We start from the raw sequence: 24,295 nt of genomic DNA, 5'->3' as shown, positions 1-24,295 counted from the left end.
AAAAAAAAAAAAAAAAAAAAAAAAAACAGTTTTGACTAAACGTTAAAGTTACATAGTTACATAGTTAGTAAGGTTGAATAAAGACACCAGTCCATCCAGTTCAACCTGAGTGAGTGTCTACAATTGTTCCTATCCCTGTAAATTGCACACTCACATCGAAAAAGTGATTGTAAAGCTTTGCATTCTGTGTAATGGTTTTGCACAGAGCAGTTTCGATGCTCTTCTCGGGTCCCCTGCCAGCACTCCTGGCTCCCCCCCACAAGTGCCCCCATAGGAAGCCCCCATTCCTTTGGGGCACTTCTGCATGCTCAATCCTGAGCCACCTCTGGGTGCTCAGCTTCACCCACTGCTCCCTCCAATGACTCCCATTGCTCTGTCTCTGTGGAGAAAGGATAAAACCTCTTTTGGGTTTTCATTGTTTTCTGGGTTCTTGCTGGGGAGGGTCATCTCTCTATTAGTTTTGGTTATGATTGCTACAGGACAGAAATCAATAAGAAATCCCCAACAATCCTATTGTTGTTACATATAGGAAGCGTTGTCACGTAAAGGAAAATCTTCCTATGGGGACACTAATTGCAAAGGGCATTAGCATTACTTTGGAAAGTTTTCCACTAATTTTCTCTCGTGTCTGTGATACGGGAACTAAAAAGAAATCTCCCCAGTTGCGTCAGTTTCCTGACTAAAAAAATCTTGGCCTTAGATATAATTTGACGTTCATAATATGACTACAGTATAGATAAAAGAAGATTATCACAATCCAGCTATTGTGTTTAGGTTGCATGTCAATATAGTCACTATTGTTTTCCCCGAGACTCGCTGGTACTGGCGGTGTCTTACCCTGATTTCTAGTCCATATGTGAAAAACTGAATGCTTGGTTAGACAGTACCCACATATTTACCATCCTTTGAGGTCTATGCCCTCCCTAACATTAGATCTATGTCTTGGAGGCAGTTGATGCAATGAAGTTATTTTACTTATTTATTACAGGTACTTATATAGCGCTGACAATTTACTGAGCGCTTTATGTATATATTGTAAATTCCCATCAGTCCCTGACCGCAATGTGCTTACAATCCAAGGTCCCTATCTCACATTCATATATAGACATACTAGGGCTAATTTAGAAAGGAGCTAAATAACGATATTATATTTAAAGCCACCAACTGGGATGGTTTGGGATAGTTTGAACCCCATTTTATGTTCCATTGGGGAGATTTCCCTCTTTGTCTAATAGAAAGAATGGGAAGTGAAAAAATCTTTTCATAGTGAGGGAAATCTGCTTTAAGACAGTTGTCACTGGGCGCTGTGTCCCCAATGGAAGACTTCCTTTTTGTTCTTTTTCTGGAGACAACACAAAATGTTGGATATTCTCTTCCATGAAGAAGAGTGAAGCATTAACCGATGCCGCACATGCACCATTATTACTGTGGGGCCTGGTATAATATGGCCACATACTGGCATTGGAAATCGAATGCCTTGCCTTGTTTTTTTTCCCATTCGATCTAGAAGCAAAATGAACGAGAAACTATTTGGTGGCACAATGGATACTCATTAACCCTAATTGTACAACAGTGCTACGTCCAAATATAATCCATACAGTACATGTGACCATAAAAAAATTGAACCGCAGTTCAAGGACTTTATGGGCACTTTATAGTCTGGTAATGCCCATAAAGTCCATGAATTGTGATTCAATTTTTTTTGGTCACATGCAATTTGAGAACCTTTTGTGTCTTTTTTCAACCTGACTAACTATGTAACTATGTAACCTCTGTTTTTGAGGCACAAGAAGAATTCCAAGACTGATGTGAAGAATGTTGGTACTAGGAAAATTCTCCCAGCCACTAATTTGATTCATACAAGCTTGGAAATTTATATGTGATGGGTGCTACTAGAAACAAATGCAATCCCAGTGACCCTTTGCCCTCTCCTGGTTTATATTGCAGTGAATTACACAAAACTGATAAAATAGACGGCCTTTCTGACATTAGCTCAGTTGCAGTGATTTCTGGATGGTAGCCTGGGCATTGCTTTATAGGAGAAGTGGCATATTGGCACTTACTTGAACAAGTCTTCTTATCATTGTTCAGCTGGAAACCTGTACGACATCCACAGGTATAGGAGCCAAGGGAGCTGATACAGAGCTGCTCACAGCCATGGTTTCCTTGAACACACAGGTCTATCACTGCAAAACAAATACAATAAGTGTAGTGGTGCAGTCTGTAATGTTTAAAGGCACACCTTTTAAATAAAATAGACTATGCAGTCAAAGGACCCCAGTAGCTTAAAAACCCTGTGCAGCTTTGCAACATTTTGCCTAGTTTAACCACTTGCCTACCGATCACTTGTACCCCCCTCCAGCCCAGGCCAATTTTCAGCTTTCTGTCGCACGTTGAACAACAATTGCATAGTCATGCAACACTCTACCCAAAAAAAATATTTTTTCACACAAATAGAGCTTTCTTTTGGTGCTATTTAGTCACCACTCGTTTTCTTCTTTATTTTTTCCTAAATAAACAAATAAAAAATGAAAATTTTGAAAAAAAAGTAAATGCTATGTTTGCTATAAAATTTTGCAAACAGGTAAATATTCTGCTTCACTGATGTGCACTGATGAGGCTGCACTGATAGGTGGAACTGATGGGCATAGATTGGCAGTACTGGTGGGCACTGTTGGGAGGAGGAGGAGGATCAAAAAAAAAATAGATTACATGCTATAAAGTAGTGGATGTTTTATGGATTATTTTTGGAAAATAAGGATATCGTGTGGCAATTTAATCTCTTTGCGCCTGTGCTATAGCTGAAAGACGGCTACAGTGCTTCAATGGAATGTGCTGTCTGCATGCCCCCTGTGGGCTGTGTGACTCGGCTGATCACAGATCGGAGTAAGGGGCCAATCCTGGCCCCTTACCGTGTGATCAGCTGTCAGCCAAGGCAGCTGATAACGTGATATAAACAGAAGTCAGTGATCATTTTTTTTCTCCTCACCCTATCAGCGTGAGGAGAAAAAAATAAGTAAATTACTGGGCTTGTGTAAACGGGACAGCAGTCCCGAACAGGGAAAGCTACTGCCGTCTCATCAGTGCCCACCAGTGCCACCTACCAATGGCCATAAGAACTGATAATCAGTGCCCAACAGTGCCACCTACCAGTGACACTTATCAGTGCCCATTAGGGTCCTTTCACACAGGGGCAACTGAGATCCGACTACAAGTCGCCCCAAGTCGCCTCAGGTCGCACAACATGTACAAATCAATTTAAGTGAATGAGAGCCGTCTTAATGCACACTACTGAAGTCGCTCCGATTTCAGAAAAGGTTCCTATACTACTTCAATCCGACTTGTAGGCGACTGGTATCCATTGATTTCAATGGAGGTCGCCTCCAAGTTGGATCTCCGTCTTTAAGGAGGCGACTCTCAGAGAATTATCAGCTCTCAAAAGGGAACTCCACGCCAGATTTATTAAAAAAAAATTGGCGTGGGTTCCCCCTCCGAGAGCATACCAGGCCCTTAGGTCTGGTATGGATTTGAAGGGGAACCCCCCTACGCCGAAAAAATGGCGTAGGGGACCCCCCAGATCCATACCAGACCCTTATCCGAGCACGCTACCCGGCCGGCCAGAAAAGGGGGTGGGGACGAGCGAGCGCCCTCCCCCTCCTGAGCGGTACCAGGCCGCGTGCCCTCAACATGGGGGGGTGTCTTGGGGAAGGGGGGGCCGTGCGACCCCCCCATCCCAAAGCACCTTGTCCCCATGTTGATGAGGACAAGGGCCTCTTCCGGACAACCCTGGCCATTGGTTGTCGGGGTCTGCGCCTACCCATTCACCTGTGAAAAAAAAAGTAAAAAAAAAAAACACAACACACAAGGGTTAAAATAGTTTATTGCACAGCTCCGGGGGTCTTCTTCCGTTTTCGGGGGTCTTCTCGCCGGACTCCTCTGCTATCTTCTGCTCTTTTGCAAGCTCTTTAACTAGCGGAGGAGCCCGGCTTTCTTTTTCGCCACCACCCTCTTCTTCCGACTTCGGGGGTCTTGTCCCCCTTTTCGGGGTCTTGTCCCCCTCTTCAGTTATTCTTGCCGGGCCACCGCTCCTTCTTCTAGCTCTTTTACAAGCGGTCTTCTGTCTCCGCTGTCTTCTGTTCTTCTCTTCTTCTCTTCTGGAGATGTTGCCTCGTCGCTGTCTCCGGTCACAATGGCAGGGATGCAGCGTGCGGCGACTTATATAGGGACATCACCGGATAATGTCCCCGCCCATTATGATGTCACAGTCCCAGAGGATGCTCGCACTCGCTCGTCCCCACTCCCCTTCCTGGCCGGCCGAGTAGCGTGCTCGGATAAGGGTGTGGTATGGATCTGGGGGAGACCCCCATGCCGTTTTTTCGGTGTAGGGAGGTTCCCATTCAAATCCATACCAGACCTAAGGGCCTGGTATGCTCTCGGAGGGGGAACCCATGCCGGTTTTTTTTTTTTTATTTGGCGTGGAGTTCCCCCTTGAGAGCTCATTCTCTGATTGGCCACGGCAAAAGTCGCCTGGCATGGGCAGCACTGATGAGGCACTAAGGGTCGGTTCACACAGGGGCAAAACGACTTTCAACACGACTTTTGGAGGCAACTTGGACATGACTTGGGGCGACTTACAACACGACTTTAAGTCGCCCCAAGTCATGTCTAAGTTGCCTCCAAAAGTCAGTGCTGCCCATCAGTGTCATCTGTGTGTATAGGTGAAGGGAAGCGCTGACAATCCAATTAACTGAAAAACCCTGAATAACAGGAATGAAAAGTGTAAAGGCGTGCTGATTCTATGTAAAAGGGTGGGAAAAACACACAGTGGTATAAAATATAATGCATAATAATGTTGCCCAATGTGGACACAATGGGTAAATTGGAAACAAGTCTAGATTGACCTGTAACACATGTAGAAAAGCAAAAAAACTTAAGACTGTATGTGCATAATCATAAAATATAAACAATGCAATTCAAACACAACGTGTACATGATCTGAAAAGGAAAAACTGACAAGAGAGTAAATATATATCAGCAGTCTCTCTCAGGTTTCAAAAAATTTGAAAGCAAATCAAATTCAGAGAGTGAATGGGCTGAATTGAAAACACATCCAATTCTCTTGTGAGTCTCAAATCGAACAGATGCCAGTCCCAAGGTGTGTGGACCCTTTAGTATGACGACATCACCATGCTCAAAAGTAATAAAATTGGCTGCTTACCAGACCCATATACATAACAAGCAAGTGTGCTGATCCACAGCTCAGAGATGCACTTCCTCTGTCTACCAAATGAGATTCATGATGGACAACAGCTCCCAGCAGACCTGAATGGATGAGTAAGCATGGATGCTCATCTGCAGCTGATAAAATGGATTCTTCTATACCTTCCTGGAAGGGCTCATGATAAATGATAAAGGGTCCACACACCTTGGGATCGGCATCTGTACGATTTGGGACTGACATGATAATTTGATGTGTTTTCAGCCCATTCACTAATTTGATTTGCTTTCACATAGACTTTTTTGGAACCTGAGACAGACTGATGGTATATATTTACTCTCTTGTCAGTTTTTTTTTTCTTTTTAGATCATATACACGTTTTTTTTAATTGCATTTTTTTGATTATGCACATAGTCTTAAGATATTTTGCTTATCCACAACATGCGTTACAGGTCAATCTAGACCACACACTTGTTTCCAATGTACCCATTGTATCCACATTGGGCAACATTATTGTGCATTATATTTAATATCACTATGGGTTTTTCCCACCCTTTATATAGAATCAGCACACCTTTACACTATCTATCAGGGTCACCTACCAGTGCCCATCAGTGCCACCTATCAGTGCAACCTCTTCAGTGCCTCCTGATCAGTGCCCACCAGTGCTGCCTCATCAGTGCAGCCTATCAGTACCCATCAGCGAAGCCTATCAGTGCCCACCAGTGCACATCAATGAAGGAGAAAAAATTACCCGTTTGCTCAATTTTATTACAAACATTTTTTTTTTATTCGTTTAGCAAAAAATAAAAACCTCAGTAGTGATACAATACCAGCAAAAGAAAGCTCTATTTGTGTGAAAAAAAAAAAAAAACCAATTTCGTAGGGTACATTGTTTCATGACCACGCAGTTGTCATCCAAAGAGTGACAGCACTGATAGCTGAAAATTGGCCTGGGCAGGAAGGGGGTGAAAGTGCCCAGTAAGCAAGTAGTTAATGCAAATAATGCACATATTAAAGTCTACTGAATTTAGCCAAACTGACCTTTACCAAAGTGAAAAATAGCAAAAAAAGATGTATAAAATAAAGTGTCAGTAGCATTAACACAGCAGTTTGTTTTTCTGAGACCCCCTGTTTGTCATGCCAGTAGATCCATGTTTTTCCACTTTAAGGGCTCATTCACATTAGGTGCAGTTATCAGCATTGTTCCACTTGGAAAAACGCAGATAACTGCAATGGCACACAGAAAACAATAGTTCAGACCATAAAGTTACACCACCTTCTAGAGCAGTGTTAATGGGCCCTAACAGAGTGAGATTACTGCTCATTTTGCAGTGAAATTGCGCAGCAGGATTGTCACCCTCTAGACAAGATAGTCTTAGATGGACAAGTAGTTCAAATGGTCTTTTAAAGTGATTGTAAATGCATTTTTTTTAGGCAACAGATGTATACTTACCTGCCCTGTGTAATGGAATAGCAGAGAGTGGCCCTGAACTTCCTCTTCTTGGGTCCCTTGCTGGTGCTCATGGCTCCTCCTCTTTGGCGAGTACCAGGGCAGGACTTAGGGTGGTGGGGGCCCCTGGGCTTGAGTCACTTTTGGGCCCTACCTTCTATACATTACCGTATTTATTGGCGTATAACAGGTGCTGGCGTGTAACACACACCCCAAGTTTAGGAGGGAATTTTAAGGAAAAAACTTTTAGGAGGGAAGTTTAAGGAAAAATTTACATTTAAATGCCAATCAATGCAGCCTTATCAGTGTCCATCTGCAGCCTTGCCCATCCATCTACAGTCTTGTCCAGTGTCATTGCAGCCTTGTCATTTGCAGGCTTGTCATTGCATTCTGCCAAGATACAGAGTCCTGTGTATCTTGGCGGCTCTCGGGTCCTCTCACAGTCCTGAACGGAGCCGAGAGTAGTCGAGTGTACTCAGCTCGGCTCACAGTCACGCCCAGTAACTGTGAGCTGAGCCGAGCCGGGTACACTCGGCTATGTATCTTGGTCGGACCCCCTATTGGGTGGGGCCCATGGGCTTGAGCCCAGTCAAGCCCAATGGTAAGCCCTGCCCTGGCGAGTACCTACCATAGGAAGCCACTTCTTATGGGGCACTTTTGCGGGTCCGCTCCTGTGCTTCTGCCCTGCATGTGTCTGTAGACACAGACAGTGAAGCTGTACCCCCCTCCCCCCTCCCGATCCATCATCAATGGCTTTGATTGACAACAGTGGGAACCAATGACTCCCACTGTTTTAGCAAAGCCTATGAGAGCAGGAAGTGAGGGGCGAGAAAGGCTGCAGACGTGCACAGCGCTAGCTCAAAGGATGGCTCAGGTAAGTAAAAAAAGGGGGCAGGGGGATGAAAGGGCATACTGATGCCTAAACATTTTTTTTTACCTGAATGCAAGAAAAATGTTTAGGTCATGGAATGCATTAAGGTGAAAATCCTTGAGGGTTTACAACCCCTTTAATAAATACATAGTCTAATGTGGTAATGCTGGTGACAGAATGCAACTTATGTGTAATTTTTTTTTTTTGTCAATGCTTACACTTTAAAACACCTTTAAAAATTATATTTCCATATTATTAACCCCTTGGAGCCGGCGCTTCCTGGCCCTTTAAGGGGTTTAGGATGTTGGGAGGGGATGCCGGGTGGGGTTTTCGATTGCTGTCACAGTGGTCACATGATTGGAAAGCTCGGCCAACCTATTTGAGTGTGGCTGGCGCCAAGTGGTTACATCACATCTATACATGAAGGGAAAACATCCCAACTGTGACACAAAACAGCAATAAAAAACTGGCAGAGGGTGTAATTCTAAATTGAAGCAGTGATATGAAGATCTTATGCAGGCCATACACGGTCGAATTTCAAACGAATTTTCTTTTCAAAATCAGAAAATTCGTTTTTTTTGTGATCCGATGATGCCACCATTGATTTTCGAAATTTGGCCGACCAAGCCTTTAATTTCACCTCATGTTGCTACAGAAAATAATTTTCTTGGCTGGGAATCTTCTTTTCTCTCCGTACATTTTCTTTTCTCTCCGTACATTTTCTTTTATCTCCATACATTTTCTTTTAACTCCATACATTTTCTTTTATCTCCGTACATTTTCTTTTATCTCCGTACATTTTCTTACGTTTCTCGCAAGATTCTCCCATCATTGATTAGAAAATCGTTAGTTTTTCTAAAAATTTCCAACATGTCCGATTCCTCAAATTTTATTTCCGCACGAAAATCGGCTGTTGCTGCAGCCCACTAATGGAGCGAAATTAATACGAAAATTCTTAGATACGATTTTTGAAAGAAAATTCTTTTGAAATTCGAACCGTATATGGCCGGCATTAGAGTTGCCGTCTTCTAGACAAATGGAAAAGCCCATCCACTTACTTGAACAAGTCTTCTTGTCATTGTTCAGTTTGTATCCAGTACGACAGGCACAGGTATATGAGCCCGGAGAGCTGACACAGAGCTGTTCACAGCCGTGGTTCCCCAGAGCACACAGGTCTATTGCTATAGAAAAACAAAGCAATAAATCAGCGGATTTTTTTTTGTCATAAATTCCACCTCTTTCCCCTAGATCATTCTAAATTATACAAACAATGATTGATTAAATAAGTGTTTTTTTGTTTTTTTTTACCACTACTATTCCTTTATACTGGCTTTTGAAATTTACAAATGCAACAGTTTAATTGGATGAAAGCTTTAGCACCTTTTTGAAAGATAAATAGTGCATTTTATATACAACTATATAGATCAGATTAAAATGAGGGACAAATGAGGAGGAGAGAGGGACTTTTTTCCAAATCAGGGACAGTCCCTCCAAATCAGTGACAGTTGTGAGCTTTGTCCTAGGTGGCTGCCTGCCTCAGAAGACAGTAAATGTTTGGATATGTATGGAGGAGCACCTAGTACAGAAGTTTGTGAGTGGGGCTTAGGCATCCTAGTGGGGAACACTGGGAACTACACTCACGGATTTCCTAGGTTCTAGGTAGGAGGTTGTGGTCATGCGAAATCAGCATAAAAGCACAACTCCAGACTTAGAAGCGAGCCACAATGCATACAGTTAACCCTCTATCAACCCGAGGCTAACTTGCTGTACTGTTAACACTAAACACTACAGACATGACTACAGTTAGAGAATACCAATTCCCAGGTACCCCTTCCCAACATAACATAACTCTCCCGTGACTTCCAGGCTAGGACTTTAGGTAAGCTGTGCCATGGGTCCAGTGCTAGTATGTGGGGAACAGGTCACAAGTGAAGGTGCAAAGCACTTAGCCCCTTTCACTACTAGAGTAACCATCACCCTATGCCAAGTCACCAATTCCCTGGCTGGTTGGATGCTAGGGAATGACAACAGCACTATAGACTATATTAGACAGCAGCCTTCATGCTGCACTAAAATGTACTGTGTCCCCTCTAACCTACAGTCCCCATGTTACCAGCCCTGTTCTTTAGATACGCCATTCAATGCACCACTTAGAGAGACTTCAGACCAGGCATTTAAAGGTACACAAACAGTATTTACCGAAGAAATGCAAACATAGAACAATCTTTTCAAAGCAATGTCTTACTAGTGATGAGCCGTACGCCCCCCTGTGTAAACTCTTTTAAAGTATATGGGACCCGAACATCAAAAATCTAAAGTCCCTATTTTGAAAGCTTATATGCAAGTTATTGCCATAAAAAAAGGGTATGCCCCCCAAGTACTGTCCTCTGTACTGTGTATAGCACCAGCAAAACTGACATACTGTATGGAAAGAAAAAAATGACATTTAAATTTTATTGTGACCTTGGGGCCAGTGGATGGAACAACATCTGAGATACCCAGAAGTGTGTGATGCTGAAGATTTTCCATCCACTGTTGCTCTGCAACAGTGCAAATAGACACTGGTGGCAGGATTGGTGGCTATTTACCCTCCATCCCAAATTTTGGCTACTAGAACAGGAATAGGCGAAAGGAGGAATGAAAACGTATTCAATGTTTCCTTCCACTTGTTCCTCTGACTGTGCAAAAGGAAATTTCTCTCACATTGGAAAGATTTCTTCTCATTTTCTGTTAAGTATACAGGACCGGAAATAATGAGAAAAAAAAGTCTTGGCTTTAGATACACCTTCATTTTAGACAAAACGGGTAAAGGTCTGACGAAGTTTAGGACAGGTTTTTGTCTTTTTTGTTGCTGCCAACACAGACAGATATAAATAATCGGTCATAAATTCTAACCCCTCCCCACTCCTACAAATCTAAAATAATATATTTTGGCTTACACTTTAGAAACGATTCTGTTACCAGTCAGTGTATGAAATTAGCAATATTAAACATATTATTTTCATATGATTAATATTATAAAAAAAAAAAAAAAAAAAAGCAGGGCCAGTTTTGCCATCCCTGGAACGTGGCCTTTGGCTCTGGCTCCTATGATTTTGTTACATTCTTGGCAGTGCTTTCTGTCTCAGCATCTGTCAAGCTTCTCATAAACCCCCTGCTGATCAGGAAATGACAGCTTTACTCCCTGACCTTAAATGACCATAACGTAGTAAACTGTTAGGGGGTCAGCAGAAGTACATGGTTTATTTCTCACATTTTTTTTTCTGTTTTCCAAAAACAGTGTCCATTACCACATTTCAACTAAGTAGATTTACTTACGTGAACAAGTCTTTTTGTCGTTGTTTAATCTGTACCCTTCTCTGCAGGCACAGGTATAAGATCCAGGAGAACTGACACATAGATGCTCACACCCATGGTCTCCTTGAGCACACAGGTCTATCACTACAAAGCAAGAAATATAGTAAATATGGCAGCCCCATTTGTTTTACTGTATTTTAACACTGATCTAATACCTACTGAAATATTACAATCAAATGAATAAAACTTAGTATAGACATAATTGGCCTGACCTGACCTGACTTGCAAGGATTCGAAAATTTTCATCCACCCTAGGAGGTAATAATAAGTACTCCCAACTGCAAGAGTTGCCTGCTATAACTCCTAAAATATGTTCTAAATTGTACAATCTTTGTGCAACCTAGGCGATTTCATACTCTTTCAGTTATAGGAGAAAGAGATGGTCCTAATTATGGGTGCACTTTAGTCTAATGGGCAAGAAACAGTGGTGGGTTCTGGTGCTGCATACAATAGCCAGAGGCGTTCTCACATGACATTTGTCAGTCTGTGGCCAGTATTAAGTCAGAATTACAATTTCTGATCTTAGAAATCGAAATGATCTTGTGACTCTAAAATATCAGCTTACAAGACTTACTAGTGGTGGTTAAATTTCACTGCCCCTGCACTGACTACCAATGTGGGGAGATATTAGCACTGACACCAGTACTTAGGTTTTATTATTTCAGTCACTGGCACCAATGCTGGGGGTTATTCTTGCACTCAGTGACCCCAATGCTCAGGGTTTTTTACTGTGTCCACTGACACTAATGCTGTAATGCTGTGGGCTATTGCTGTGTACACTGACACCAATGTTGGGGTTTATTTGCACTTACTGATGCCAGTGCTGGGTGTGTTCATGGACACTAATATTGGGGGTCATTACTGTGTCCACAGACAATGACACCAATGTTGGGGGTTATTATGCACTTTTTGGCCCAGGCAAGTGAAGCCCATTTTTCTTCCACTTCCCATTTGCTGGGTCCTAAAGAAGTGGGCCAGCAAAAAGCATTGACGCACAGGAGCTCTTTCAATTGACATCATGTAACCTATCTGAAACATTAGGCCTTTGTTGGCCATACTTTGTATATATGTGTATACGTGTTTTAGTGGCATGTTTGTACGTGCTATCTTTTATATTTCTATGTTTATAACTAAAATTGGAATTTTATTCAATCAATGTGGTCCAATTTGCCTCTAAAGTCCAGCCTTTGAGTTTCTCCTTCTTTCTATTTTCAATGACTATTTACAGATGTGGCAATAGGAGTGGTTTCAACAATTGTACTATTACTGTGTCCAATGACACCAATACTGGGGGGGGGGGGGGTATTATTGCATCCACGGACCCCAATGCTGGTGGTTATTACTGTGTTCACTGACATCAATGCTGAGGGTTATTACTGTGTTCAGTGACACCAATGCTGAGGGTTAGTACTGTGTTCATGGACACCGATGTTGTAGTTATTTCATTTACTGGCACCGCTGTTGCCTGTTAATATTGTGTCTACTGACACTAGTGTTGGTGGTTATTATTGCATCTGAGTATGTGACCTGAAGCAAGTTTATAGATAAGGAGTTCTGAACCACATTTACAGCATGCTTTTTCTAGGGCTGTGAAACAAAAGTACTGGAAGTTATACACTGTCAGCAATTTTAGGAGGCTAGCAATGGCAGCCAAATGCCGTCTCCAATGAAGATTTCTTGCTTCATAACTTTTCGCTTTAAGAGTAAAATCTTGGTGCGAGCAAGCTTTTTTTCAGCAACCCACAAAGAAAGTACAGATCTGCAAGGGTTAGCTTTTAGTGACGATCTCAGGGCAGAACAGGCCAGTACGTTTGGAGTTAAATAAGATTTATATGGCTCTTCAGGGGTTAGGTTAGTGTTACGTTAGCTTATTGTTGGGGCATAGGGGTTAAAACTGAACTTCACCCAAAGGAGAAGCTGAGCATGAAGGAGAGTCAGCTGCCCACTGATAAAATGCTGGCGCCTACACCTGAAGACCGGCAAAGAGTCGTGCCAGGTGAGAACATTGCTAGATCCTGGGACAGGCAAGTGTGTGCTTTTTAAAAGTCAGCAGCTACAGTATTTGTAGATGCTGACTTTTACATTTTCATTTATAGGCTGAAGTTGAAAACTTTAAAGTGTAAATTCACCTTTACAGAAAATCCTGTAAGGTGAATTTTTTACAGGACCCCCTCCTCGCCCCCACCCTCCCCCAAGTACCAGACTCCTGACGGAAATATACCAGGGCTTATAACCGGAGAGTGCCTCGGTCCAGGTCAGCGGGACCGGGGGGGCAAGGAGGGGGACCTGTGTAAGTTCACCTTACAGATTTTTCTGTAAAGGTGAACTTACCCTTTGAAGTTAGAATTTGGATTTTAAGTGATAGGTTAGGTTTTGATTATTTGAGGGGTAGGATTTGGGTTTAGGTGAGGGAACCATTTAGACTGGCTCCATAGCCATACCTGCATGTTGCCACAAGCATTTTGATTGGCACATTGGTGGCACACATTTTGTATTTGCAATTTGGGGGGCATCCTGAACATTTCTAAAGGGCCCCCAACACATTCAGTGCAGAAATCAATTCACCTTAACCTTCAAAGTGCCACAGTGCATAGATGTGAATACAAAAGTTGGTCAGGTGCCTGGAAGCTAATAGAAAGATTGTCTCATAATTTAACACTGTATCTGGGCTAGATGCACAGCTAGGCAGGGAGAAATAGTGATATGATTTACTGTAGCATCTAGATTAGGAAGTCAGGACTCCTGACCTGTATACTCCTCCAATTGCTTCAGTATTTTGTGATCCACTGAGTTTAGGAGTCATTGAAAAGCATGGCATAAAGTTTTTGGAACAACATTGTGACAGACCAAACTGGGACAGAGACTTTTGGAAGGGACTAGGGGCAAGTCTCCTACCCACTGATTATGGCACATGGAGGAATCTGTATCTTGATGGAAGACCCAAGCTGGGTGCTGAATGGATCTGTCACATTTGGTGGCAAGTGGTGGGATGCTTCCTGTAGTCTGGGAAATCTAAGCCACCACTGAGATCTGAGGTCCAGTTATAAGGCTGCAAGAGATGTATCTGCAGCACAGAAGATCAGTGCCAATGCAGGTCCTGCTGGGATGGTATGACTCTGTCTTCCAGCAACTCTGGAAAGAAAGAATGGACCAAGAGCAGCACCACCAGGGAACAATTCTCCCGTCCATCCAGGAAAGGTACTGGTTGCAATATGAAGTTCAGCTGCAGTTGTTGGGGGAACAACCACACAAGGAGTGGACAGATGAGTTAAAGAGGAGGGTCGGTTTTGAAAAAAAAAAATGTAAAAGTCAGCAGCTGCAAACACTGTAGCTGCTGACTTTTAATAAGTAGACTTACCTGTCCAGGGCGCCCGCGATGTCGGCCGCCCGAGGCTGACCTGTCCCTCGGTCTCAGGTCCCGGCGCCGCCATTTTGGGTAAGGGAAACAGGCAGTGGAGCCTTGCGGCTTCACTGCCCGTTTCCTACTGCGCATGCGCGAGTCGCGCAGCGCTTTGTGAATGGGACGCACTGTGTTCTCGGACACACAGTTCCCAGAACACAGCGCGACCCATTACCCAGAAGACGCCGCACGGAGGAGAGAAGAAAGAAGATCTCCGGAGGAGGAAGAGGTAGATTAGGATGATGTGCCTAGCAACATCTAGGCATTTCTGGTAAGTAAAAAAAACAAATTTTCCTCATTTTTTTTAATGATTTTTTTCTAATTTTTAATGCATTTTATTTTTTCAGGGTGGCCCTCCCCTTTAAGCAGGCTGGGGCAGAGATGTGGCTGGAAGAGAGCTACAGAGCCCTCTGGTGGCATTTAGCCCAAGTGTGCCCTTTAACAGTGGACAACAGCTCGATGGAAGGCTTTGGCTACAGCAGCTTGAGGCTGTTGTACAGGAGGCTGTCACAGGACCCTGACTTGGAGAGCGATCTGGAGTGGAGGTTGGAGGAAATCATAGATTACAAAGAACAGATGCTGACATCTCAGAAGTGTGCTGGGCATGAGTAGAGTTGGAGTTTCTAGCTATTCAGGAATGGGAGCTGGAACAAGCATATAAAAGACTGTTTAACGAAGCTCAACAGTATGCCCCGGCACCCGTGGATGTTATGGATTATAAGGTCACCTGCCGAAGCGCTGGCACTGGGCCCAAGTGCTGCCAGCCCATGCCCTGGATTTTCAGTAATTCCAGAGACTGGGGATTTAATAGACTTTTCTGCTGAGGAGGAACAACCCAGTGAACCTCCAGCAGAAGAGCTGGCATCAAGGCAGAGCACTGCAGCCCTGGAGGATTTGTGGAAGGCCACCAACTTTTAATTTTGCTCCCCAGCGGAAAAATAAGGGCAGAATATCACTGAGCTCTGCCCAGCACCAACAGCAGCTTTAGCCTTTCTGAGAGAAGAGGCAGCCAGCCTTTCTCCCACACCATTGACAGGGGCATGGGATTGCATGCTAACAGCATATGTGGAGTTACAACAAACTTCTCCAGCTGAAGTGCTGGCAACCAGACAGTGGGTCCAATACCTTTGTTCCACAACCGCAGCAGTTCTGGAGGCCCAGAGTGAGAAGGTGGTGGTTCTTCTTTTCCAGCATCCACAGTTCAGGAGAGGAGGTGGCTGTCCTCCCTCCTCAACAGTCAGCCAGAGCAAAGGAAAAGGTTTTGCCTCCCCAGCAAGGATCCGTGCTCCTGGGAGACAGTACCAGAAGAATGTCTTCCCAGCATCTGGATGACACTACGGGAGATGGAGTAGCAGGCTCATCTCCCCAGCAGCAGTTCAAGGACCAGGGAGGACAAGCAGTCATCCTTCCTCCTCAGCGGCTGATCCACAGGCCGGGAGAGTCTTCCTCCCTCTCCAACAGCAGTTTAGGGACTCTCCACAGCGAGAGCCTGATGTGCAGGGAGGGGAGGAAACTGTCCTCACTCCCTAGCAGCAGTAAGATATGCAGGGAGGGGGGGAAGCCATCCTCACTCCCCAGCGGCAGGCCAAGGACAAGGTAGAGGAGGCGATTGTCCTCCCTCCCCAGCAACAGATCCACAGTCTGGGAGTGGAGGAAGCCAGCCCCCCCCCTCAACATCGGATGATGTGGGATCCCCAGAGGAAGTGTTGGTAAACAGGGCAGAATGCTACAAATCTCTGCCCAGCACCAGCAACAACTCTGTATTTCCAGGGATACAGGCAGGTGGCCCCTCTCCCCAGTGACAAGCTGATGTAGTGAAGCTCCTGCTCCCAGCTGAACCTCTATCAACAGGGCAGAGCGCCACAGGCTTCTACCTAGCACCTACAGTGTCTCCACAGCTTCAGGGAGCTGGGACAGTCAGCCCCTCTCTCCAGCAGCAGACCGAGCCCCAGCATGGTAAGACCACCCAGCGAAGTGCTGGAAGCCAGACAGAGAGTCCACGCCCTCTGTTCCACAACCTACCGATGACAACTATTCCCTGCAGCCAAGTATGGAAATCACATGGACCCACTATGTGGGTTCACTCTGCCCGACTAACGCAGGTCCATACCAGGTGGAGGTCTAGGACCTTGTTAGTCTAACTGTAATGGGGGGAAAATATGACAGACCAAACTTGGACAGAGGCTTTTAGAAGGGATTAGGGACAAGCCTCCTACCCACTGATTATGGCCCATGGAGGAAGCTTTATCTTGACAGAAGCACCCAAGCTGGGGGCTGTTTGGGTCTGTCACAAACATGACAGCCAGGCAACTGGCATTTTTAGAAGAAAATGTAAAAGAAAAATGTACGCAACGACTCCATATTCTTTCACAACAGGCTTGATTTAAAACTAATTTCTGGGGTAAACTTGAAAACTTAAATGCTCCTTTAAATATTAGACTTCCATGTATATGTAATCAGCAGTGGGACAATAGTCTTCTGCCATGTACACATGACCGTTTTTTCCATCAGAATAAACTCTGACATTTTTTTTTGGAGTTCCGCTGAAATGGAATTGCCTACACATGATCACACCAAAGTCCGATCATTTAGAACGTGGTGACGTACAACACGTATGACTGGACTAGAAAAAGGAAGTTAAATAGCCAGTAGCTAATAGCTGCCCTTGTGTCTTTTTTGTTCTGTCGGAATAGCATACAGACGAACGGTTTCCAGATTTAAAACATGTTCCTTTTCTAGGTCCGTCAGAAGTCAAATGAAGCCCACGCACGATCAGAATATCCGATGAAATGATTCCTTCTGACCTTTTCTGCTGGAAAGTCCGGTCGTGTGTACGTGGCATTACAGGTACGTGAAAGGATGCTAAGTTCCATTTGTTATCAGAGCTGTCTAAAGCTGATTTTACCCCAAACCATTTAGTCAAAATTATTACTGACTTTCCAATAGGACTGCTGAACATTGTCTTATTAATCTTTTTCACAATTCTTAAACTTGGAAAATCTCAAACTAAATATCAACAAGTTCCCTTCCTTTTCAGTTTATTTGGCCACCTACTGTTCATGCTGAACATCTGCAGATCTTATGTGAACCTTTTTCTGCATAATTTTGCTTTAATGGGAGCTCTGTTCTAGTTCTCTCCTTATGCTCTGACTTAAGGAATGTTTATTTAGCTTTACGGTGAACAAGCAGTCTAAGAGGGAAATCCTGAGGTTGTTGGGGCATATGGGTGGTCCATTTGTATACACAGAGGTCTTCACACCATCTGGGTCAGACAAAGTAATGAAAGGAGAATGGCAGCCATTTCTAAAAACTGGCAAATTTAAACAAAGGTATTTTAACGCACAAGAAAGTAACCCTTTGGCTATTGTTGGTGCTCCTCTAGAGCCATGCGTTCTAATTATTGTAGCTATTCCCTGAAGAAAGTGTTTGATCAGAAAATGGATCTATAAGGAACATAGTGTAGCTTATAAAACTAAAATGTAGGATACCTTTCCATTGCGGTTTATTGCCTGGATACGTACACTTTACACCGGTCCTACGGCATGCATTAAACTGAATGGTTCCCTGTCACCCTCGTTCCCCCTGCAGCAGGGCACCAGGCAGGGGTGCCCTCTCTCCCCGGCCTTGTTCGCCCTAGCCATGGAACCTATTGCTGAGGCTCTTCGGAGTTCGGTCGAGGTCCGTGGTCTTCGGGTGGGCTGGCTGGAGGAGAGAGTGGCCCTCTATGCGGATGATCTTCTGCTTTTTTTAAATGATCCCGGTGACTCTCTGCGGGGCGCACTTGGAATCATGGATGCCTTCTCTGCCTTCACTGGGTTGAGGGTGAATTGGCATAAATCTCAGCTCTTTCCGGTGGACGAGGGGGCCAGGACCACACCATCCTCCACCACGCTTCAATGGGTGGATAGGTTTACCTATTTGGGTATTGTCATTTCAAGAGAGACCAAGGACTTTGTCCGGCTCAATCTTGAACCTGTTCTGATAGAAATCAAGCCCAAATTAAAGGCTTGGGGCAATCTCCCCCTCTCTCTTATTGGCCGCATAAACCTTCTTAAAATGAAGGTCCTTCCCAAACTTACATACATATTTAGGAACTCCCCACAATGGCTGACTAAAGCCTTCTTTAACTCTCTGAAACAACTTTTTCTCTCCTTCATCTGGGGGCCCAAGTCCCCCAGATTCAAATACACCACGCTCACCAGGCCTGTGGACAGTGGAGGGTTAGCTCTTCCCGACTGTCACAAATATTTCCTAGCTACCCAGCTTGTTACCGTCTACTGGTGGCTGCAGCCGGACCTGACCAATGCTGCGACGGTCTTGGAGGCAGCTATAGTGGGGTCTCTGGAGGCCTTAAGGGGGTTGGTTTTCAGGGGCCCAAAAATGCCTCACTGCCTCACCCCTTCTATGCGCACCACTTTAAGGGCGTGGAGGGCGGGAGAGGCACTGAGGGCGTCCCTGCCGAACTCCTGGTCTCCTCACACCCCCCTGTGGCTGAATCCTGGCCTTCCGCAGTTTAATACCATCCCGGACCCTCAGGCCTGGGCCAAGTGTAAGATACTGACGCTCGAACATGTCGTTCTCAACGGGGAACTTGCTCCCTTTCATATCCTGCGTGACAAATTTAATGTGCCTACATGGGCCCACTTCCGTTATCTTCAAGTCGCGCATGCTTATCGCTGTCAATTTTTGGGACAACCGGTCGTACTGGAGTACTCTGAGCTTGAGTCCATCCTTCGGGTAAAAGACCTGGAGAAACCCATGTCTCAGATTTACAGGTCCCTACTGGTTGCTGCCGTCCCCGAGCTGTCCTCCCTCCGCAGGAAATGGGTGGTGGACATACCGGAGTTGGATGACGATGACTGGAGGGAGATTTGGGATTTTCCGTTCTCCCCTTTGGTTTCAGCCAGGGACAAATTGGTCCAATACAAAATTGTACACAGAGTCCACTACACGCCCCACAGACTGCACAAGATGTCGCCGACGCACTCCCCGGAGTGCTGGCGCTGCTCATATCAGCCGGGAGACTTCATTCACATTTTCTGGGCTTGCCCAGCGATTGTATGCTTTTGGAAAGAGCTTCTCCTGGTGATAGTTAAGACCACTGAGGTTAATATTCCTTGCGATCCTAAATATTGCCTGCTGGGGCTGGTGGAACAAATGTCGATCCTCAGGGCTAGGAAAACACTCATATCCCTGTTGCTCTACTATGCACGCAAGGCCATCACCATGACCTGGAAACAATCGTCTCCCCCCTCTATTAAATTCTGGAAAAACCTGGTGAACGCTAGCTTACCCCTCTATAGGGCCACCTACTTGAACAGGGGTTGCCCAAAGAAATTTGAGAAGGTGTGGAACTGCTGGCTGGATGATAACACAACGGCAACAGATGTAGTAAATAACCCATAGTTCGGTATGGATGTAGTATGGTTATAGGCTGACCCACCTGCTCTTATGACACTTTATCCGGTCATTTTAATACTTAGCACGAATTATCCTACAATATCCTCTCCCCACAGTGGGGTATAGATAGGCAAGTTTATGTTTGTGTTAATTTGCCCTGTTGCGGTCGGTTGCCGCATCAGAGGCAGGGTATATGTTTTGTAATGTGCTTTGTTGTGGCCTGTTGCCGTATTTGGAAGTTTACCCCTGTGTGGGAAATGTTTGGCCCCTGCGTGGGCGATTTTGTATGACACTGAAAATTCAATAAAAAAAAGATTAAAAAAAAAAAAAAAAAAATGTAGGATACCTAGTTGCAGTTTGTTTTTGTTCATACATTTGAACAGTGAAGGTTAGAAGACATACAGTATATAGTATAATGCACTTGGCCTATTTAAAATCCATGGGTAGAGGGAGCAGAGGATGGAGTGGAGTGGAACAGAGAAATGTTAATATTGTGTATACATTATATTAACACTTCTCTGTTCCACTCCACTCCATCCTTTGCTCCCTCTACCCATGGATTTGAAATAGGCCGAGTTCCCCTTTGTTCTATTCTTTCCCATGTATAATTTAATTTTAATGCCATGCCATAAATACGTAACACAAGGTTATTTCTACTTACCAGAACATGTCTTTCCATCTGCATTAAGCTTGTAACCTGGGTTACACTTACAGTAGTAGGAGCTGGGAACACTAACACAGATATGTTGGCATCCATGATCCATTTCAGTGCACATATCTACACCTGAAAAAAAGATAATATTCATATTCAGATTTCATATGAAGGATTTTTTCACTATAATATAACCTGAGACATCATGTAACACAAATGACCCTAAGTTCATTAAGGATATGTTGACAGAACCTAGCTTCCCACTGCCACTGGTTCTTATGACAGTGAAAGTGACTCTGCAGGCAGCAGGCGTTGTGTTTAATGATGGATTTACAGTGAGGGACATTTTTGGGGAATTTTCACATTTTTAATAAAGGACTTGTCAACCATTTGGATGTCTTTATTTGTAGGTTACAATGATTTTATTGGTGAATGAGTAGAGGTACTATGCACCCCTACTTATTCATGTAGGGGATCAGTATCTGGGGCTCCTTTAATATTAAAGTGGCCATCTAGATTCTGTTAAGACCCCCACAACCAACTGGGTTGTGGGGAAGAAGTCGTTTTCCTCATCAACATTAAGACATGGTGCTTTGCCAGGAAGCTGTAAATTTTTGGCAATTTTAAACACTTATTTCCTCTGTATATTGCAGATATGTGTCCCCCCAGGCATGCTATTTAAAGGAATTTGACATTTGTAATGTTTAATTTTAAGCATTTAAAAAAATAAAATAAATCACTGCTCCTGGCTGAAAATATTTTATTTTTTTGCCAACCCATGCTGTTTTGACAGATTGGGCTCCCATTGATTTCAGTAGGATTCGGGTTCAGCACAACATCACGGAAACCTGCTCAAAGCAAAACCAGGGCAGCTGGGATCATCACTATATTTCACTAATAGGAAACTGTAGAAGCTTTCTGCTGCATGAGCAATTCAAAATACAGTTACCACTAATCTTTGAAGAGAATAAGGGGATCTATAATTGGAATTTAAGGGAGGTTGCAAGTGTAATGTGTCAATTACATTATTGATCTCCAAAAACTGTGCCAGGAGTGAAGTAGTACCATTAGAACAGTGCACACACTACTTTCTGTCCCTATTTCTTGGAACTCTTCTTTTATGTGGAGTGCATGTAATGCTAAGGGTTTTCAACCAAAAGGCACACTCGTGTTGCCTGTTCATGCTTATGTAATGTAGAAAAGGCAGCAGGCACAAACTTTTGTCTTGGATTACCTAATCAAACCAGATGCAGCTGTAACACAATGTGCTGTAAGCAAGGATGGATGGATGGATTCATGCTACGGGTGGGATGCCAGAGACCTACCAAATACTTTGCTGAATGTAGAAATGTTTGATGTGAATCTACTTTGGTTATTTTGATACTACTCTTCGTGTTCATATACGGCCTCATGCTTTCTACAACAATATAGTAAATACAATGCATGTAAATTAATTATTTGTTTTTGAATATTATTGGCTTGTACCACCAATTGGATTTTATTATTTTTGGATGCTCTGGGCAGTGATTCCAAATTCAGTTCCAAACTGCCATACCCAGTATTAGAGAATGCAGTGAGAAGATTAAGTTGACTTTCTTATTTGACTTGGCATAAAATAGCTGCAGCAGTGGGCTAGAGCTATAAGAAGCCAGGCATGGTCCAACCAATAGGCACCCATTAAAAAACATATAATACAAAAATATAACAAGTTAGCACCTTAAGTGAAATTGCCAGGCTATGGTCATTCAATATTTAGTTAACTTAAATATTTATAACAGGCAGTACATGTTTTAGCTCACTTAACTTATTAAAAAGGGCATTCTAAATTGCCTATGACAATTATTTACATCCTATTATTAATAAGGTAAATTCAGCTAGGAATTATTGCAATTATTGCATAACACAGCAGGTTTCCAGCTAATGTATAAGGTGCAGGCATCCCTACTTTCAGGCTGCACACCAAGTCCCTTTCATTAACGACCATGGATATAAGAATGTGCTCTCCCATCTGAGGATTGTAAAAGCTTCACCATTCCTGGCTATAGATGGAATGAGCAGAGCACTGACGTGTCTAGCTCCCATCGAAGTGTGTGCTTGGTGACGTGACTCAGCAGTTCTCAGTCTGCAGCCAATTATGGTTTTGTAAAATTTGGTAAATGTGTTCACTTTCTTTTAACTATGACAACAGTACTTTTGAAGACTGGATTTCAACAAAACCGCAACAAAACCATGTAACATGGATTCCTCAACAAAGTCCTTACTTTTAAGACACTAGAGGCCCCATTCATAATTGATATGTGGTATAGGATATTGAAGGTTTAATGTTAACCTGTCCCTTGGCATAATCATGCGATTATAGCAAAGAAAGGCACTCCCACTTAGCAGTGATTTTGATCAATTTTAGCAAATATGCTGGTAGGGTTAATCTGGGGTTTCTAAACTAGGGTTACTCCAGAGGTTGCTAGGGGTTCCTTGAGCAATATCTGCCCCTCAGATAAGTTCCCACTGACAGCATTGATCTTTTTTGCTATCTGTAATGGGGCAATTCTTTCCAATGACCACAAGTGTAAGGAACATTCTTCCCACTGACCATCACACTGATGTATCATGAGTTGTACATTTAGTCAGTTTTAGCAGGGGTTCCCTGTGACGGGAATGCTATTTCAAGGGTTACTTATCACCCTCGGAGGGTTATTTAATATAGGGGCAGCGCAATACTAACATATCTTAAGTTTCATATTAAGTGGATACGGTGTGATCCATTCCGGTAGTAGCAGCAGCCCTTGACATTTGATAGATCACCAGTGGTAGCGCAGGAATAAAACACTATCATTTTATACTATTTCAAGGGTTCCCCTGTGTTGAAAAGTTTGAGAAAGGCTGGGTTAATCTATGGAATAGAAGAGATGAGGATTTAGGACAAGGTTTCAGAAATTCTTGTAAGGCATACAGTTGACTGTTTCGCAAAACTTGGAATTCTTAATTCAATTTTTGTAACAAGTATTTCAACTTACCACAGAGCTTATCCTGAAACTGAATGGCAAAGTGCTGAATGAGATCAAATGATTCTACATAAAACACGTGGTCGTCAATAGGAGGAGAGGCCATGGTCCGCAGAGAGTTGACATCTGCTCTCTGTACACCAACTGCATAGATTTCAATCTTGGCTTCCCGCGCCTGTGCAGCCACCTCTGTAACACGATCCTGAGGCCTACCATCAGTTACTATAACAGCAACTCTTGGAACCCTCTGAGACAGTGGTCGAGCTCCTTCTTCCTCAGTAAAAGCAACATTCATTGCGTATTGTATAGCCAGACCGGTCATGGTCCCTTGTGCCAGAGGAATTATGTCATTAATGGCCTTATGCATTTGAGCTTTTGTAGTGTAAGTTTTAAGAGAAAACACATTTTGCACTTGGCTGGAGTACTGGACCACTCCAACTCTTGTATGGCTAGGTCCAATTTCAAGTGAATTGATCATATCAATCATAAATCTTCTCATGTTTTCAAATTCAAAGGGTCGGACACTTCTTGAGCTGTCGATGATGAAGATCAGGTCCATGGGACCAGTCTTACATTGCTGCACTGCAAAAGGTATAAAAAAAACAAACAAAAAAAACAGTTATTTATGCTTGCACACACACATCAAAAATCAGAATCGGAAATAAATCAGAAGTCTACTTGAACACAAAAAATAAAATAGTTTTATTCTAGAAACAATTATATATAAACAGAGATCATTTTATGGTTATCAAAATATTGTATAGTTATACTTACCTGCTTTTTTACTTTCAATATTTTTATTGATTTTGTGTAAACGTAAAGCCAACAATAGTATAAAAGTACAATAATCAGTCAAAAATAACAGAATACACTGGAAAGTTATTCCAGTATGATGAGCCATGGTCTGCTTCAAAACATCCAGTTAGAGCCTTTTCACACTGA

The 24,295-nt window shown here is 43.4% G+C and overlaps 1 protein-coding gene across 1 annotated transcript in view; it reads right to left on the bottom strand.

The window, feature by feature from the left end:
- Positions 1 to 24,295, bottom strand: part of MATN4 (matrilin 4) — a 136,697-nt gene that overhangs the window by 54,555 nt on the left and 57,847 nt on the right. Inside the window, exons 3-7 of the mRNA XM_077459568.1 lie at positions 23,366 to 23,935; positions 20,361 to 20,483; positions 10,861 to 10,983; positions 8,601 to 8,723; positions 2,064 to 2,186 (exon numbers count right to left, since the gene is read on the bottom strand). Of these exons, the coding sequence (XP_077315694.1) occupies positions 2,064 to 2,186; positions 8,601 to 8,723; positions 10,861 to 10,983; positions 20,361 to 20,483; positions 23,366 to 23,935 (1,062 nt within the window). The remainder of the gene's footprint in view (positions 1 to 2,063; positions 2,187 to 8,600; positions 8,724 to 10,860; positions 10,984 to 20,360; positions 20,484 to 23,365; positions 23,936 to 24,295) is intronic.

Source organism: Lithobates pipiens, unplaced genomic scaffold (assembly GCF_037356315.1).
Source record: "Lithobates pipiens isolate NorthernLeopardFrog02 unplaced genomic scaffold, aLitPip1_a1.2 Scaffold_28, whole genome shotgun sequence".
In the NCBI taxonomy this organism is placed as follows: domain Eukaryota; kingdom Metazoa; phylum Chordata; class Amphibia; order Anura; family Ranidae; genus Lithobates; species Lithobates pipiens.
Note: the sequence above shows the minus strand (reverse complement) of the source record. Positions and strands in the feature narration are given on the sequence as shown.